Source organism: Mytilus californianus, unplaced genomic scaffold (genome assembly GCF_021869535.1).
Source record: "Mytilus californianus isolate M0D057914Y unplaced genomic scaffold, xbMytCali1.0.p SCAF_5, whole genome shotgun sequence".
In the NCBI taxonomy this organism is placed as follows: domain Eukaryota; kingdom Metazoa; phylum Mollusca; class Bivalvia; order Mytilida; family Mytilidae; genus Mytilus; species Mytilus californianus.
Genome location: NW_026262701.1, coordinates 120,196,935 through 120,214,552, shown reverse-complemented (window position 1 = coordinate 120,214,552; position 17,618 = coordinate 120,196,935). Strand labels below are relative to the sequence as shown.

The 17,618-nt window shown below is 31.5% G+C and overlaps 2 protein-coding genes across 2 annotated transcripts in view; one reads left to right on the top strand and one right to left on the bottom strand.

Moving 5' to 3' along the window:
• The window catches only part of LOC127700906 (cleavage and polyadenylation specificity factor subunit 5-like), a 30,393-nt gene extending 14,597 nt beyond the window's left edge, over window positions 1–15,796 (bottom strand). The window contains exons 1-6 of the mRNA XM_052204623.1: window positions 15,649–15,796; window positions 9,995–10,195; window positions 9,390–9,453; window positions 8,863–8,952; window positions 8,581–8,656; window positions 6,130–6,244 (exon numbers count right to left, since the gene is read on the bottom strand). Of these exons, the coding sequence (XP_052060583.1) occupies window positions 6,130–6,244; window positions 8,581–8,656; window positions 8,863–8,952; window positions 9,390–9,453; window positions 9,995–10,195; window positions 15,649–15,770 (668 nt within the window). The 5' untranslated portion in view covers window positions 15,771–15,796. The remainder of the gene's footprint in view (window positions 1–6,129; window positions 6,245–8,580; window positions 8,657–8,862; window positions 8,953–9,389; window positions 9,454–9,994; window positions 10,196–15,648) is intronic.
• A 126-nt stretch (window positions 15,797–15,922) lies between these two features.
• LOC127700902 (N6-adenosine-methyltransferase subunit METTL3-like) overlaps window positions 15,923–17,618 on the top strand; it is a 28,354-nt gene continuing 26,658 nt past the window's right edge. Inside the window, exon 1 of the mRNA XM_052204611.1 lies at window positions 15,923–16,151. Within this exon, the coding sequence (XP_052060571.1) occupies window positions 16,001–16,151 (151 nt within the window). The 5' untranslated portion in view covers window positions 15,923–16,000. The remainder of the gene's footprint in view (window positions 16,152–17,618) is intronic.

Here is a 17,618-nt window from a genome sequence, read left to right as displayed (position 1 = left end):
ATATTACTCAAAAAGATAAATTTGTAAAACATAAAAACTTCTGTACTTGTAAGCAGTCACTGAACCATTAAGATAAGCAGTGTTCTCCCCAGGGCCTTTTAGCATCATGGTAATGTGAAGCTATCTGAAAAGAGTTTCTTATAGGTTGTGTTATGGATGTGATGCTATAATTTTTAGAAACAAGATGGTATTTCAAATTTCCCTGTTTACCAGGATACTATATGAAATATCTGGGGAGAACACTGGATGAGGTTAAGGACAATAGACATATGGCAGACGGAAAAAATGTAACATTAGGCATCTGTATGCAAGGTATGAAGTATCCCAGACTTCTACTTTCTGTAATATAAAGCCCTATATATAGACCTTATGGATTCACCACTGCTACCTGATATGAATCCCTATCTCAATGTCTCTATATAAGTATTGAAAATATATTGTAACCAAATATGACATCATCAAGGTGACATATATTATAGAATTTCCAGAACTTTATTTTTTGTACTTACTTGTCATTCAACAGTATCTATACATATCAAATTCATATTTTCTATTACAGTAACTGTCCCTATATTTATTCATTTAGTACATCTTATATGATTTTACTCTTTTGACTTAAAGTCTAAGATTCAAAATTTAGATTTCTAAAAAAAGAATTAAGTAACTTATGAAAAATTCAGATTTCTAATAAAAACTAAAAAGCAGGAAAATTCAACTATCAAATATAAATTTAATTACTCTGGAAAGTCCAGTCATTAAGTTCGTCATTAAAAATAAACTATTATGTGTCAATTTTCAATTTTACTTAAATCATCTTTTCCCCCTCATAGGAATGTTTTCATTTGATAACTTTTCTCTCCATGCCAATTATCACATTTTGTCATAACCTAAAAATGCAATTAATTTCTGTTGTCCAATGCGAACCCATTACCAATTTGACGACTTAAATGGATAAAGTCTAAAAAAGGATTAATTATTACGTCAAATTAAGACGCGACTGGAGGAAATTTGAAAATGAAGCTGGACTTTCAGACAGATGGGGAACTTGTGACTCATTGAATACACAAGTGTCATCTTTGTCATTGTATGCAAATGATGCTGTCTTCAAATTTTCTTCAAGAAACTTCTATAAAAAACATGTCATTGTTTTAATCCCAGTCTTTTATGTGTCAGACAAAATTAACGCCTTAATGTCTCGAATCAAATCACAACAATGCCAGTTAACAAAGGAAACTTCCTTAACAATTCCTTTAACAATTTATAAAAATCATTTTCTTAATAAAATGCAATGAAGAATCAATAATAATAGTCAAAATTGACTTTTTAAAAGTTAATATGTTCAATAATAACTGGGTCATTTTTTTTCTGCTATATCTCTGAAAATATACAGTAAATTAATAAAGCAAATTTTATATTGTTGGAAATATAAATAAAGATGTTGATTATAAATAAATTTTTTTAGAGATGTTGAGAATACATCATTGAAACAACACAAAAAAACATTTTGAGGTCAACATATCTATAACGCCATACATTTTTTAACAAAAGGCAAGTCTCTAAAAAGTCATTTCGATATTAAAATTGCCCCAAGTTTTAAACTTTTGAATAGGATATATATTATCTGTATGATTTATACCATCAGTATGACTTTTGCTTTCAAAAAAGAGAATTTAATGCTCCACAGTAATAAACAATATTTTATTCAACCAATATTGTTATTTACATTTTTGAGTATGTACAATGGATTTACCAACAGTTTGGATTTGGATTCTGAACAAACATATTGCAGTCACATTTCTTATTCAATTATACTACTTCCATTTTCTGTAATAGATACCTTTCCGTTGAGATGAATATAGCTGATCTGTTAATTTGTTAACACCCTTTCTGTCTTGATGCTCAAAGCTTGTTATCACTTTAGTTTCCCAAACTATTTGTCTACAGCTTTACAGTGATTATTTAAGAAATACTTATAGAATAACTAATCGAAGAATTCAAATAGAGAAAAATATTCAACGAGTGACCGAACAACACATTAATTCACGAATGCGCATAGCGCATGAGTTAATTATCAGTGTTGTTCGGTCACGAGTTGAATATTTTTCGATATTTGAATTCTTTGATTAGTTATTCTTTTTATTACATTGGCAAATGGCTTTTTTTAATGAAATTAATGTAGAAAATGTAAGGAACTATATCTTTTTTCTACGCATTCACAATTTGTTTTGATCCGACGTTATGGACGTCTTGACAACGCCTATTGTTGTATGACGTCAGAGAGTGAAATAACCACGTTTATTTCACATGTGAAATTATCGGTTTTTATTTGACTGGGAAATCAATGTAATTCATTGCTACCAATGTAATAAATGCAATTATTACTTATATTTGTGAATTAACCATCAAGTTTTCTTTGCTGCCTGTCAAAACAAATGAAACCTGTCACCATAAAATACTGTTTTTATTAAATTTTGGTTCATTTATATGTTTCGGAGCTTAGTGTGACGTCCCTTTTCATATATTTAGGGGCCAGCTGAAGCCCACCTAGGGGTGCTGGATTTTCTTGCTGTGTTGAAGACCCATTTGTGGCCTTGGACTGTTTTCGGCTCGTTGGTTGGGTTGTTGTCTCTTTGACGCATTCCCTGTTTCCATTCTCAATTTTACATAGTTTAAACCGTGGAATTTATCAAAATGAAAAGAAAGTATATGGAGTATTTATAATTACACAAAGATGTTGTTAAATGAAATTAGATACCCTGCATTTATCACGCTTTTCAATAACATATGGTCAAATCTCTGAAAGACCCCCTCCTAAATTATTGAAAACTATCTTTCTGCATTGACAAATAGTACCTTGGTGTAAATTAGATACACCCATTTGGGCTAACAGCCTCAAGTTGTATCTAATACATGACACAAAATTACTACATGCACTTAAAAAACAACAACAAATTAAAGGAACAGCCTTATTATTGATGTTCTTCATTTCAAAGTCACAGTGAGCCATTCAACATGGAGATTATGTCTTCATATTGGTTTAAACAATAAATATTCAATAAATCTAATCATGCTTTATAAGATTATACATTAAAAATAATAGGACTGTAAACATGAAACATTGCTTATTTTAATCTGTCTCAAATATAAAAATAAGGAGATATGGTATGATTGCCAATGAGACAACTATCCACCAGATTTCAATTGACGAAAATAAAAGAAATTATAGGTCACAGTACGGTCTTCAACAATGAGAAAAACACATACCATATAGTTAGCTATAAAACATCCTGACATGAAAAATGTGAAACCATTCAAACAAGGAAACTAACTGCCAAATTTATAGAATACAATATACGAAAAAACAAATATGACAGACATATGAACCAACAACCACCACTGAATTACAGGATCCTGACTTAGGACAGACACATAATGAATGTGACAAGGTCAAACCAGATTATAAGGGATCAACCTCCCCACCCCCCCTAATCCAGGGACAATGGTGTTAAAGCACGTTTTCCTATTAAGGAAGGATATAAGTGAAACCATAACTTAAGGAAAGAACATGACATTTGGAAAACTAGAGGCTTGTTTTTCATTTAACAGATCACATACTAAGTAACATTAGTAATCAGTACTTTTGTGTAGCTGTCATGTATATTGACATATGTCTTACTGCTCTTTTCATTTCTTTGTTATTATCGACAGCAATTTTTGCTTCTGTCATTTTTCAGGTTAAGTTGATATACACATAATGAAATTTTAGAATTTCTTTTATTTAGGACAATTATCATATAGAGGAGGGATTTAGGACAAATCAACAAAATCTACCACAAATAATTGTTGATTTCACTTTGTCTGGCAGGAGTGGATCATGAAAATAGCAGTGTTAATTCTTGGATTTCAACATTGAGGAAATCATCTAAATATAGATTTTGCTCCATAGTTAAATTATTAGCTGTGTAGTAGGCATGAATAAATATACTTGCTCTATCTTAATTTTATTTTAATAATATAAAGGACATTTTCCTTATTTTTTAAACTTGCATCTAGTATTTGAGTGTATTGTATTATATGGGAGACAACTTATTGCAATAACACACTGTACAATGTTATCTCCCCTTATTACATTTATAATAAAATAGAGTAAGTTCTGAATTGATACAAGGTTTTAAATTCAAATTATATGTTATTTCGATATTGCTTTGTACTTTTAAACATTTCCCATGTTGACTAACAAATCATTATTATCTGCTGCTATCAACAAGAGATTGTAACCTTTGGCTAATGAAGATTCTGATTTTCTATACATTTAATAGTCATTATATTATTGTTGAGATAATGCCACCTTTATGTTCTGTTTCCAAAAAAAGATTGATGTTTGTTTCTTTAAGTTGCTACATGTAAATAATTCACTGAACATTTGGTACAGTGAACAGTTCTTAATTATATTTACTGGTTTGATAAAATTTTTAGTGGTCAATCATTAATTATATGACTAAAAACTCCTAAAAATATCATTGAACTGGTCCAACAAGCATTCTGCTAATTTATACTGAGGGACAGATGTCCTAATAGAACTCTGGATTTATATGAAATAAAAATATTTTTTGAACATCCATGCAAAATAAGCTGCTTTAAATTAGATTATATATTACAAATTTTCTAATCGGTCATACCCTTAGAAAAACTGACACATCAACAAAAAGTCAAAAATCACTGAAAAACTGTAATGAAATACAATGTAGATGATACAACAAAATCACCATACCAAATATAAAACATGTTTTGGATTGATGTCCACAAGTACAATGTATGATCTGATCAACAGGATAGGCAGTACTGGTTTTACCTAGAGCAAATTCTAGTTGCCTCCCCTAGATTGCATTCACATCAGAACCCCATTGAGTCTTCAATTGACCCTAATCAGGCGGAAACCCAGTTGAAATTAAACAAAAGAAATGGAGCTCTTTGTTAGAGAAGGTGAAAAAAGCAAAATTGGTATATTTGAATTGTTTACATCTGTTTCTACGGGCTTTAAAAGTTCAATAAAGGTGCATAATTTAGGATTTTATGCATCTTATATACCTGTTTTTACTTGAATTATAGTATGGAGCTTTCATAAAACATTCGATCGTGGCAGGTGCAAATCAAAAGTGGATCTTTTTTGTGCATAAGCACAAATTCCGCCGAAAAAAAATCCACAGAAAGATAATAGATTGATCTTTCTAAAGCATTAATTTGCATCTCTGCCACCAGAGACAGTTTTTTGGGAAAAAATCCAAAAAATGGGAAAATTGCATCGAAATGAGAAAGTCAAGTGCACCTTTTTATGTTCGTGCATGTTTGAGTTGATTATTCTGTCTTGAAAACGTATAAAGCAAATATATTTGACACATCATCTTGCTTCAGATTCTATTATTTTTATATATTTAATAAGCATAACAACAGAGTAGGTGTAACAAATTTTTACTAAAAGTACTTGACGACAGACTTTACAACTGGATCTTAAAAATGTATAACTTCAAAAAAACTTCATTTTTTTGTGTGTGTTATCTAGGGTTATTCGTCTTCTTCTTAGTCTGCCCTTCAACAAAATATTTATGTAGAATTTTTTTAAATGTTTTTGAACTTTCGAAAATTCCACCTGACAACCGATCAGAAAATAGTTTTAAGGTGACTGAATGCAGAAAAGTGCATTAAATGATGCTCAATAGCTAGTAGATACATTTGTCTTTTAAAATGCAACTGGCATATAAGGATCGTAATGGTGCTATGTGGATAAATTTATCGGTTTTCAAGAGCTAAATTGGCGCCGTGTCATCCCTAAAATGGCTTCCATTTTTACGATTGTAAAAATTAACTGGCGTAAAGGGGAGATAATTTTGACAAAGTAGAATCCTGACTGTAATTTTATCAGCATCCCATCAGTTTCAAGATAATGTGCAGCATATTTTTACACTATCCTTTATAAAGCATAACCTGCTTAATATCTCTGAACTTTCATTTAATTCTAACCCACTTCTATTGACTTACCTGCTCAATGCCTGAGGTTAACTTGATATATTTGGACCACATCCAGCTGAGATGTCATTTGATTTAATTCTAACCCCACTTCTATTGACTTACCTGCTCAATGCCTGAGGTAAACTTGATATAATTGGGCCATATCCTGCAGAATTGTCATATAGTTCAAATAATGGTGCTGCTACTAATTTGTAATTTCTTGGGACTGCAAACAATGCTGGAAATGAACATAAATAAAATTAGCTTAAAACTTTAAAACAAATTTGTACTTTAATTGATCTGATGACTTCTACATTTGAAAGTCAAGTTAACAAGGATTTTAACTGAATCAAGATATATAAGTGCATTGAACTAATTTGAATATTTCTTTGACCAACTCAATACTTCAACACATTCAAGTTTTTGAATAGAATGTTGTGAGATGTGATCAATGAAACAAATTTCAAAGTCTAACTATGAACTTAATGTAGACCGTTACACAGTGTTCTCCCCAGGATTTTTTTAAGGCGCAAAATTCAAGGGCGCGTAACTCTTTTTTTTAGAGTGAACGTTTGTGATCTGAAGCAATAAGTCATGTAAATCATGACATGCAATATGAATTATAATGCTTTGTGTTATGTGTTTAATAATGCAGAGTATTAATGAATTACAAGAATATATATATGAAACAAATTGATTTTAAACACAAAAGTTATTTATATTCAGTCAATTAAAGAAGTCAAAATATAAATATTCATCTCTACTCTCTGCTCCTTCTAGGGATATTGTTTCAAGATAGTGTTATTTTGTTGGACAGTCTGTTCCTCAACTTTGTCTTTATCCTCTTCAGGGTTAAAAATTAAACCCCCACTCACAATAACTTTTGCTTATACCCCCTTTAACATTTCTAAGCCATGAAAACTCAGTCAGCCACTTGTCAATGAAACCAGAAACACGGTGCTTGCTTTTATCAATTGCTAAAACTTGACCTTGGTTGGGATTAGGAGAAGCAATGAAATCTGATTATACTGACAGTGTAGGTGGAGGTGTATTCCCCTTTTCATTAGAAGTCATTGGTCTGAAAAAAACTTCTACTTCCATCATCTACCTTTTGCTTATAATTCACCCCTTTGTTATTTGCAGAGAACATGTTCATTCAGAATTAATAAAATCGAATATGGTTAAGATATTTGGTATACAACTTTTTAAAACAATTTTTTTTTATAAATGAACAGCTGACCAGTTTCCGTAGTTTCACATTACGCTTCCGTACGTATTATTGTTTAATCCTATTTTTGGCAGATAGATATAAACGAAACTTTACAAAATTTGTTAAAGTTAAAACCATTGAAATTATTTACCAGTGACATTATACAGAAGCTGCGGCGATTCTGTACCTGTGTTGATTGTCACATATTTCCCGACACACGGATTCACGATCGATGTTCAATGATCATTTTATTTCTAAAAATATGACAGTTTCAGATGAATTTACCTTGCAAGCAACATTTTTTCACTTTCTATTAAAGTAAATCACTCCTCGTTATCTTTAATCAAACTTTATTTTAATTTTTTCAACTACTAATACTTTCATTCATAGTTTTCATCGTAAATATCTTTAGCAATGTGTATTCAAATTTATCATGTGTATTCAACACGTTCATTGGTTGTGTTTAAATAGATTCTTCTTCTCAACAAATGAAAAAATTTGTTATATAAATGGTCAAGTGATCACACACACGATGCGTAAATACAATGTATTTGCGATCTATTTATTTATCTTCTTGATGATCATTTACGCTCCTATTACCTGATAAGGCTGAGATAAGCGTGGCTCAGGTAAAACTAATTATCAGTTATTGCGTAACACTGACGTGATCAGTAACTTGACAATTTTAACCAACATTTATAATGAAAATGTGAAAATTAACATGCTGCGGGATCAAGTATTAAGGGACAGCGGCCAATTAAGACGCTGCGGGATCTACAAAAATATAATGAAGGCGCTGCGGCACAGCAGCGTCATATCGGCCTGGGGAGAACACTGCCGTATATCAGTAGATCCATAAACAAATACTCACAGCTTAAATCATCAATCATAATTCATGAAATAATAAAAATTTGGAAATAAAATCAGTAAAAAGTGTTTTTTTTGTGTACAATTTGAAACAAATGCATTCTTACAATAATTCTCAAAGTTAAACATCTTAACTTACTTTCGCATATTAACCATATTGATGATATTTTTTCCTCTATTTTGTGGTAACACAATGTAGTCCCAACTTAAATATGTTTGGAAAAGAATCGATTTATGGTCATGTGACTAACGTACCGAATGACCTCCAGCATAATAAAACTCTTTTCTTTTTTTCATTACTTTTCAGGATTTTTCGTAAAACATTATAAAGGAGCATACGATTTCCAGCAAATTTGTATATAAGCTTACCAAAAAGTATGATAAATAAAACAGGCACCAATAATCTTCAAGAGCTCATCAAATGCAGTTTCTGTGATGATGGTAGAGGAAATGAAAGAAGCTGACTTTTTAATAAAAGTTCATTATACTTTACTGACCTTTTTCTGGTAACTGTACTAAAAACAATCTTTTATGTTCTTTTGGCTTTGTTATATGGGCTGGTATGTATGGATACTGGAGAGAAAAAAACATGAGTATACAACATGATCCAAAAATACATTCACACCATTCTTAAAAAGAATTTTATAAGTTTAAACTTCATTAAAAAACAATTTGTTGTAAAACTAACAAATCACTTACATTCAAAATACATTCACATCCTTCTAAATTAAGAAATTTTACAAATTTTTTCCATCTTTGTTTTTTTTATAATTTCTCACCTGTGGTGGTTCAAAGTTTGGTCTCCACCAGTTTCCTATCGTATCTTCTATGGCCCATTCCATGGTCCCTCCATCTTGTCTACCAAGTGTCTGTAAACAATACAATACATATTTATAGTTCAATGGCTAAGTATATTCCACCATAAATAATACATAACGAGTTATTCCCCTTATTTCTATGATATGGTTTATCAATTATAATACTGACAAACTGTACTGCATTTTTTATCATGCTTATAGTTTAGAAACTTTGAGGGAATTATCAAATTGAGATTTAGATTGAAAATAATTCTATTAGTTACTTCCCATTTTTTTATTTGCAAATTTATATCCGTATTGTCCATATTCTTTTCTAATGAACTATGTAAGACTTATATGTGACAGCTTTACAAGACACTTGGAAACTCATTGTAATATTGTTCATAATTCTTTTCCATTAGGCTATGTAAATATTATATTTATATAAAAAGCTCAACTCTGGTAAAATGTTACCAAATATTTTGTCCAGTCTTAAATATGCAATTCACCTCTGTAAGTAATCTTTTAAGGCCTTCAACTTGATCTTCACTTGTATTTAATTCACCTCCTGGTCTGAAAAAACAAATGTAATTTATAATTCATTAATATTTGACATTTAGAGATTTGACACACTACATAGACAACCTCAGTTCTTTTACTGTGTTTAGTGGTAGTGTGAACATGTGGTTTTAAGTACAACAGATTTTAAACTTGCTTCTGAATGATTTTTTTTAAAAATCAGGCTGGTTTTTTTTTCCTTATGAATTACAGCTTACTATAGGGTATAAATATTACTCATTGTTGAAGGACCTTTGGTGATCTGTAGATGCTTATATCCTTGTCCTGTAAACTTTGCTGGAATGTTGTCTTGTTGACAATCATGCCACATCTCTTTTTTTTTTATTAATTCATATTATGTCCATTCAAGATGATAACATTGTATATTAGAATCGTCTTCCTAGTGATATTAATAAATGCTTCATTTTTCAATCTAATTGAACATCCTGTCACTGCACTACAAGGATCAGAAAACACCTTGTTCAACTTTCTGTTCAAATAATTATCATATGGACCAATGAAAATACTGAGTTTATACATTGTTTTTTAAACTTACAATTTGAAGAAAGTTGTACCAAGCTGTAACAGGAGGACATGTGGAAGACCATGTTCATGTACAATTAATACACCTTCAACAGATCGTCTCATACCAATCTTCTCAAAATCTTCCCTCATCCTGGCAAATCTGGCTGGAACAGAACTATCCTTTTCATAAAGAGGTTCCTTTGTACCAAATGTGTAGTTAGTTAAAGGATACCTGAAAAAAATGATATAACATATAAGTGCTCCAGCTAGAAATTGAAAGGGGCAGGATGCAAGTAGAGGGCAGGGCACTCTTTGAGGTTGGGAAAGGGCACCTCTCAATTTTTGTGTCTACGTTTCTGTGGATTCAATGTGGCCTTTTATCACATGTTTACATTGTGTATTACTGTATATGATGACAATTAAGATTGCATAAGTTGTTGTTGATTATTTACAATATTATAAAATCTGCAAAAACAAGATTTTACGTTGTTTGTAACTATGTCGGAACCTTGCTCAGTGATTAGGTTATGAAGCCCAATGTTCCTGTCCTTATAATAAACTTATGGTCTGTATATCTCAGAATATAGAAAATATTTCCAAAATTAATAAACTGATTCGCTGAGCGTAGCTAGATACGCCCGCAGAGGTCCAACCCTGAACAGTTGGGGCAAAAATGGACACAATATTCAAGCTTGTTTCAGGTCTGAATTTGGATTGTAATTAAATATTTGACATATTAAAGGTTTCTGAATAAATGTAGTCAAAGATCTTGAAATTGGTTATATGAATTGAATTTATAAAGTTCAATTAATTCTCAATGTCATATTAGAAATTTATGAAAATAAAAAGGGAGCTTACATCAATAGATATAAACAATTCATCAAAGTTTCATGAGAATTGGTGACAGTATTTTTGAGTTATTGTTCGAAAACTGTAAAATCACCCCTTCTTTTAATGAATAAAACCCCATAACTCAGAAATGTAAAATTTATAAAATTCTAAAGGGAGCTTACATCAATACATACAAACAATTCACCAAAGTTTCATAAGAATTGCTGAAAGCATTTTTGAGTTTTTGTCCGAAAACTGGAAAATCCCCCCTTTTTTATGAATAAAACCCTGTAACTTGGAAACGTAAAATCTATAAACTGCTTCGCTGAGCGCAGCTGGATACGCCCGCAGAGGTCCAACCCTGAACAGTTGGGGCAAAAATGGACACAATATTCAAGCTTGATACAGGTCTGAATTTGGATTGTAATTAAATATTTGATATATTATAGGTTTCTGAATAAATGTAGTCAAAGAACTTGAAATTGGTTAAGATTTCTTGCTGTTGTGCAATACACTATGCTGTTGCGCAATACTTAGTAAATCTGTTGTCAGACTATAAACAAATAAAGTTCAATTTCTTCTCAATGTCATATTTGAAATTTATGAAAATCAATAGGGAGATTACATCAATAGCTATAAATAATTCACCAAAGTTTCATGAGAACTGCTGAAAGCATTTTTGAGTTATTGTAAAAAAAACTGGAAAATCCCCCCTTTTTTAATGAATAAAACCCCATAACTCAGAAATGTAAAATCTAAAATTTATAAAATTCTAAAGGGAGCTTACATCAACAGATATAAACAATTCACCAAAGTTTCATGAGAACTGCTGACAGCATTTTTTAGTTATTGTCCGAAAACTGGAAAATCACCCTTTTTTTATGAATAAAACCCTGAAACTCAGAAAAGTAAAATCTAAAATTTATAAAAATCGAAAGGCAGCTCATGTCAATAGATATAAACAATTCACCAAAATTTCTTGCAAGATGGTGAAGCATTCTTGAGTTATTGTCGGAAAACGGGAAAATCCCCCCATTTTTAATGAATAAAACCCAAAAACTCAGAAACGGTAGATCTGAAATTTATAAAAAACGAAAGGGAGCTCACGTCAATAAATATAAACAATTCATTAAAGTTTCATGAATATTAGTTAAAGCTTTTATGAGTTAATGTCCGACATGTTGATGATGGACGGACAGACGGACGGACAGACAGTCAATGGTATACCATAATACATCCCGTAAACGGGCGTATAAAAAGGCTACAGGGTATGATGGTATTTCAGCCAAAATGCTAAAATTGGCAAAACCTATAATTATTAGTCCTATTAAAACACTAATCAATAAAAGTTTTAAAACTTCAGTTTTTCCAGATAAGTTAATGGTGGCCCAGGTTAAACCACTATTTAGGAAAAACAATATGCTGGACAAAGGAAATAATCGCCCAGTTAGTGTGTTGCCAAGTACATCCTAATTTTACAAATGTGCTATTTTTGATCAACTAGCTGAGTTTTTTGAAAAACATTTTAACCCCCTGTTATCTGCATTTAGATCAGGATATGGGTGTCAAACTGCACTCCTTAAAGTTATTGAGGATTGGAAGAAGGCCCTGGACAATAACAAATTTGTCGCAGCAATATTGATGGACTTATCAAAGGCATTCGACTGTTTGCCACATGACTTATTATTATTAAAAATGAAAACTTATGGTTTATCAAATAGTTTTATAGATTTATTACAGAGCTACTTACAAAACAGAAAACAATGTGTAAAGATTAATAATATTTGTAGTAATTTTGAAATTATGTTCAAAGGTGTTCCGCAAGGTTCCATACTTAAACCTTTGCTTTTTACTATATTCATAAATGACATTTTGGGTGTAGTTGACAATAGTACTTTATATATAATTATGCGGATGACAACACCTTATCCTATGCAGATTTTGATATACAGAATGTCATAAAAAATTTAGAAAGTGATAGTCTTAAAATGTTGGACTGGTTTGATTACAATTTAATGAAAGCTAATACAGATAAATTTCAAGCTCTGGCAATTGGCAAAAAAACTTTTAATTAATCATGATATTGTTTTTAATCTTAAAGGAAATAGAATAGACTGTGGAAATGATGTAAAGCTACTGGGAGTCACACTAGACTACAGATTAAATTTTGATAAACATACATGTATATCTGAGATTTGTAAGAAGGCCTCTTGTCAACTTAATGTTCTAAAACGTATTGGTAGATATCTGAATAGACTTGGTCGTCTAACAATTCATTATTCTTTAATTTTGTCTAATCTTAGTTATTGCCCAGTCACCTGGCATTTTTGTAGTGAGAAAAACACAGTAATTCCAAGAGAGAGCCTTGAGATTTGTTTATGAGGATTATGATAGCTCATATGAGCAATAGCTATAAAAACTTTTAAAATTATACACAAAAAGAGTCCATCTTATTTACATAATTTGATTAATATAAATAAATTGCTTCGCCAAGTGCAGCTGGATACGACGGCAGAGGTCCAACCCTGAACAGTTGGGGCAAAAATGGACGCAATATTCGCGCTTGATACAGGTCTGAATTTGGATTGTAATTAAATATTTGACACATAAAAGGTTTCTGACACAGAATAAATGTAGTCAAAGAACTTAGAATTGGTTATATGATTTGAATTTATATTCAATTTTTTGCTTTTGTGCAATACACTTTGCTGTTTTCCCCCTTTTTTGCCTCTAATTCTTAAACGGTTTGAGCCATAACCCCCCAAAGCAAATCCTTACCATCCCTTTGTGATATGGAAACTTGTGGTATAATTTCAGAGAGATCCATACACCCTTCCACAAGTTATTGTCAGGAAACTAGAAAATTGCTTATTTTTGGCCCCTAATTCCTAAACTGTTGGTACCATAACCCCCAAAATCAATCCCAACCTTCCTTTTGTGGTATTGAACCTTATGGTAAAATTTCATAGAGATCCATTCACTTAAACTAAAGTTTTAGTGCGAAAACCAATGTGTCTTCGGACGACGACTACGCCAACATCATACCAATATACGACCCCAAATTATTTGCGGTCGTATAAAAATCACAAATATTCCTTAAGACATAAAAATACAGTTGAACAGCCCCAGGTGAGAACAAGAAGCTATGGCATCAATTCTTTTAGATACACAGATGCAAAATTATGGAAAGAACTACCCCAGAGTTTTAGAGATGAAAACAACTTAACCAATTTTCTAAACTTATTGTTACCTAGAATGGTAGTTCATGCCAATGCAATGCCTGCAAAAAATTAATGCTTTAATTTTTAGTGCTTTTTTTCTGCATAATGTGGTTTAATTACTTATGTGTTTCAAAGTGCTTTATATGTTTTAAATATTGAGTTGCTTATGGTACTTTTAATATTTCTGCATGGTATAACATATTTAACTTCTTCATGTCATGTATATTGTGTGTGTATGCTTCAATGTACTATGATTTGCTTTGTGTAGCTCTTGTGTGTGTAGCATGCTTGCTTTGTTTTAAACTTGCATGTTTTAGATGTTTTGTTTGTAATAAGAGGATATAAAAGATCATGTTTTCTGTATAATGATCTCGTCTATAAATAAAGCTTTTGAACTTGAACTTAAACCCAAATATTTGAGTTCGTTTTCTTGCATAAGACTCTATTGAGTGAGATACGAAGTTGATCTAGGGATTCTCCTTTATCGGATGGTGGTTGATATTTCTATTTGGAAAGGTATCCGGTCGTTCCGTCCCCAAACCGATCCCGCCCCAAGTCGATCCGTCCCAAGTCGATCCGGCCCAAAGTCGATCCGGCCCCATAATAAAATATGAATAAACTATATTGACTTTGGAGGATTTTTAACAGTATAAATAGATTTTGCAAAAAGTATCGATGATGGATGACAACAGGTAAGTGAAGTATTGGTGTACCAGTCAAAGAATTATTCTAAATCGATACGAAACTGAGTGTGATTGTGTCTGTTTGTATAGCAGCTTCAACATATTAATATGAAGTTATTTTCCATGATAACTTTGAATGTCATGGCGATTTTTATTTTATTTAATTCACACACAGAATAGCTACATTTCTCAATTTGAGAAGTTTTAAGAACTTAAAACAAAAACAAAGTTTGTATGTATCAGCTTGGGGATCGGCTTGTACCGTTGTGTATGTAACTATTAATTTTGTTATTACACAGGATGAAAGACTTGTTAAGACCACAGTCAATTGAAAGAAAATGCTAATTACTGCTGATTAATGTTGATGTCTGTTAATTGTACTAAATTCTGTTATATACGTTTTTATTATATTTATACCCAATAATCTTGAAAACTTGTAATGAAAACATAATCAACCTACTTGTTTTATACTCATCTAAAGAAAATATTTGTCAAAGGCCATTTTTTTTACCGTACACCTTTTTACACCTTTTTGCTTTTTACATTATAATAAAATTCATAAACATTTATGAATTACAATTAATATATATCTTTATTTTTATTCCTTATAAATATATTTTTTTATTGGGGACGGATCGACGTTGGGCCGGATCGACGTGGGACGGATCGACGTGGGGCCGGATCGACATGAAACCTTTGGAAACACAATTTGAACTGGCTATAATTTTCCTTAATTTGAAATGGGGAAATTTCACCAGGTGCCCATGCTTATTGAAAACCCTAACAAGGCAGCAAGTAGATAAGTAAAGTCTGCGGATTATGAATACTTTTTATGCTTCTAGTGCTTCAAAATCACCAGGGCCAGTGGAGAATTCCGATTATCAGAAAGATGACGAATTTCTGAACGATAAATTAAAAGACACAAGAACCTTTCTTACTAAATTGCTTACAAATTAATTGGTCTATCGAGAGTGATGAGAGGATTTGCAGTGCCATATTTTGGGAAGGATGCGGTATTAGATTGTTTAGGCCAACCGTGGGGAACGCCGTGTGCTCTTCCATGTGACGCCATTGTCAATGTTTTCCTACTTTATACTGTTTTTTTTGTTGTTTAAGAGCCAAATCAGAAACAAAATTAGTAACAAGAAACCAGTTAGTATTCATCTTGTTCTTTTTAGCGCTTTCAAATCGATAAAATTTTCATTGCTTAATTTACAGATAAATGACACCGATCAAATATAAAAAAAAATTGAGATCGTATAACCATTTACCTATTTACGATACAGATTTTTAAACACAGCCATGTCAGATTCAGATGCATGGAGCGATATCCAAGCTATCAAAAGCAAACAGAGCAGCCTGAGAGCAAAAATGCTCCAGAGACGAAAAGAAAGAGAAGGAATTGCAGCCGAAATCACCAAGTCCAGCATTTCACCGACAACAAGTAGTGAAGGTGAAATGTCATTGTGTATTTCTCATTGAAACTATTCTTTTTTTTGCTACTGAAAAGTAGTGCACCAAATATCTGACCCATATTTTATCTTATTTTGATTCATTGACGCTAGTATTCTGTATTCTGAACACTAATTAGCGACAAGAAGACTAATTTAGCGACAAAAAACTAATTTAGCGACAAGAAGACTAACACTTAATTATTTAAAATAATAGTCCCTATTTTAATTGCTACAATAAGGCCAAAGTAAATAAATTGTGTTTTTCCAGTGTCCAACCCTACCTCTGTTTCCAACGCCGAACCCCAGAGGAGGGGCGACAGCCTTAGGTGCTGTGTGCAAATTTTTGTAGGTCACATGGTACTATTTTAGCATCCCTAGACAATTTTCAATCTGGAAAAGATCGATTTGTTCATGTTTTTATATCAAATATACTCTCTTGCACTCGCAGAAAATATAGAAAGTATTGAAATAAAAAGATTAATCAATGAAAAAAGATCACTTTATATGAAATATTTTCTTTATGTTTTTTTATCTTTAAAGTAAATTCTATCAATAAAGAAATGCACTGTAATGGCGGGAAATTTTATTCGATTTCTGCAAAATCACAAGGCTCAGATTTTTGTAAATTTTACAAATGTCAGTACGTGAAAATCATTCAAATTTATGTCAATCAAAGAACACTATTCAAACATTTTAAATTTTCTTAAGTCTCCTTAAGTCTCCAGCCATTGCTTCGTAATAAGTCGCTAAAATATGATTTCTGGTAAGTAAAATATCAAAAATATTTGTCAAATCTGCGAGTAATTATGTTATTTTAGGCATATAAACTCTTATGTATTTTAATTATTTTGAAAACAAAATGAAAATTTTGTCTTATGAATAACCATCATGAAAAAATATAGTTTTTTCATAATTGAATTGTGCACTTTTTGTGTATTGGATTGCTTAATTGCCTTCTCTCTAATGTTATCTCTGTTTTGTTTACTGACAATGACTGACAAATGACGAAATAATGCAATATTTAAAATTTAGTATTTTATAAAACTTTGTCCCGATTAAAAACTTAAAACGGACTGAATAAATTGAGAATTCAGTGATTATCGATGTCGAAATTAGCCCTTGGTAATAAACAGTCAGTTTGGGTATAAATATGTTTATTACCAAGAAATAACTAACAAATTTGTTTATTATGTATGTACAAAGTACATGTATATTGCATGATCAGCCCTTCTGTATATTACTTGTTTTATTTTAATTGATTCAACAAATTTCGCTTGTCCAGGTGTCATTAACGGTGATGTCCACACCACGAGTAGTTTGATATAAATGAGACAAAACCCCCTCCGCGACCGATCGATAATATAAGACAAATCTGCGTGCCGTGTGCAGAGTGTCGTCCTCCTCTGGCCGAACCCTAAACATTTTATTGCCGATATAAAAAAAATCTGGATTTTTCTGTGTTTCCG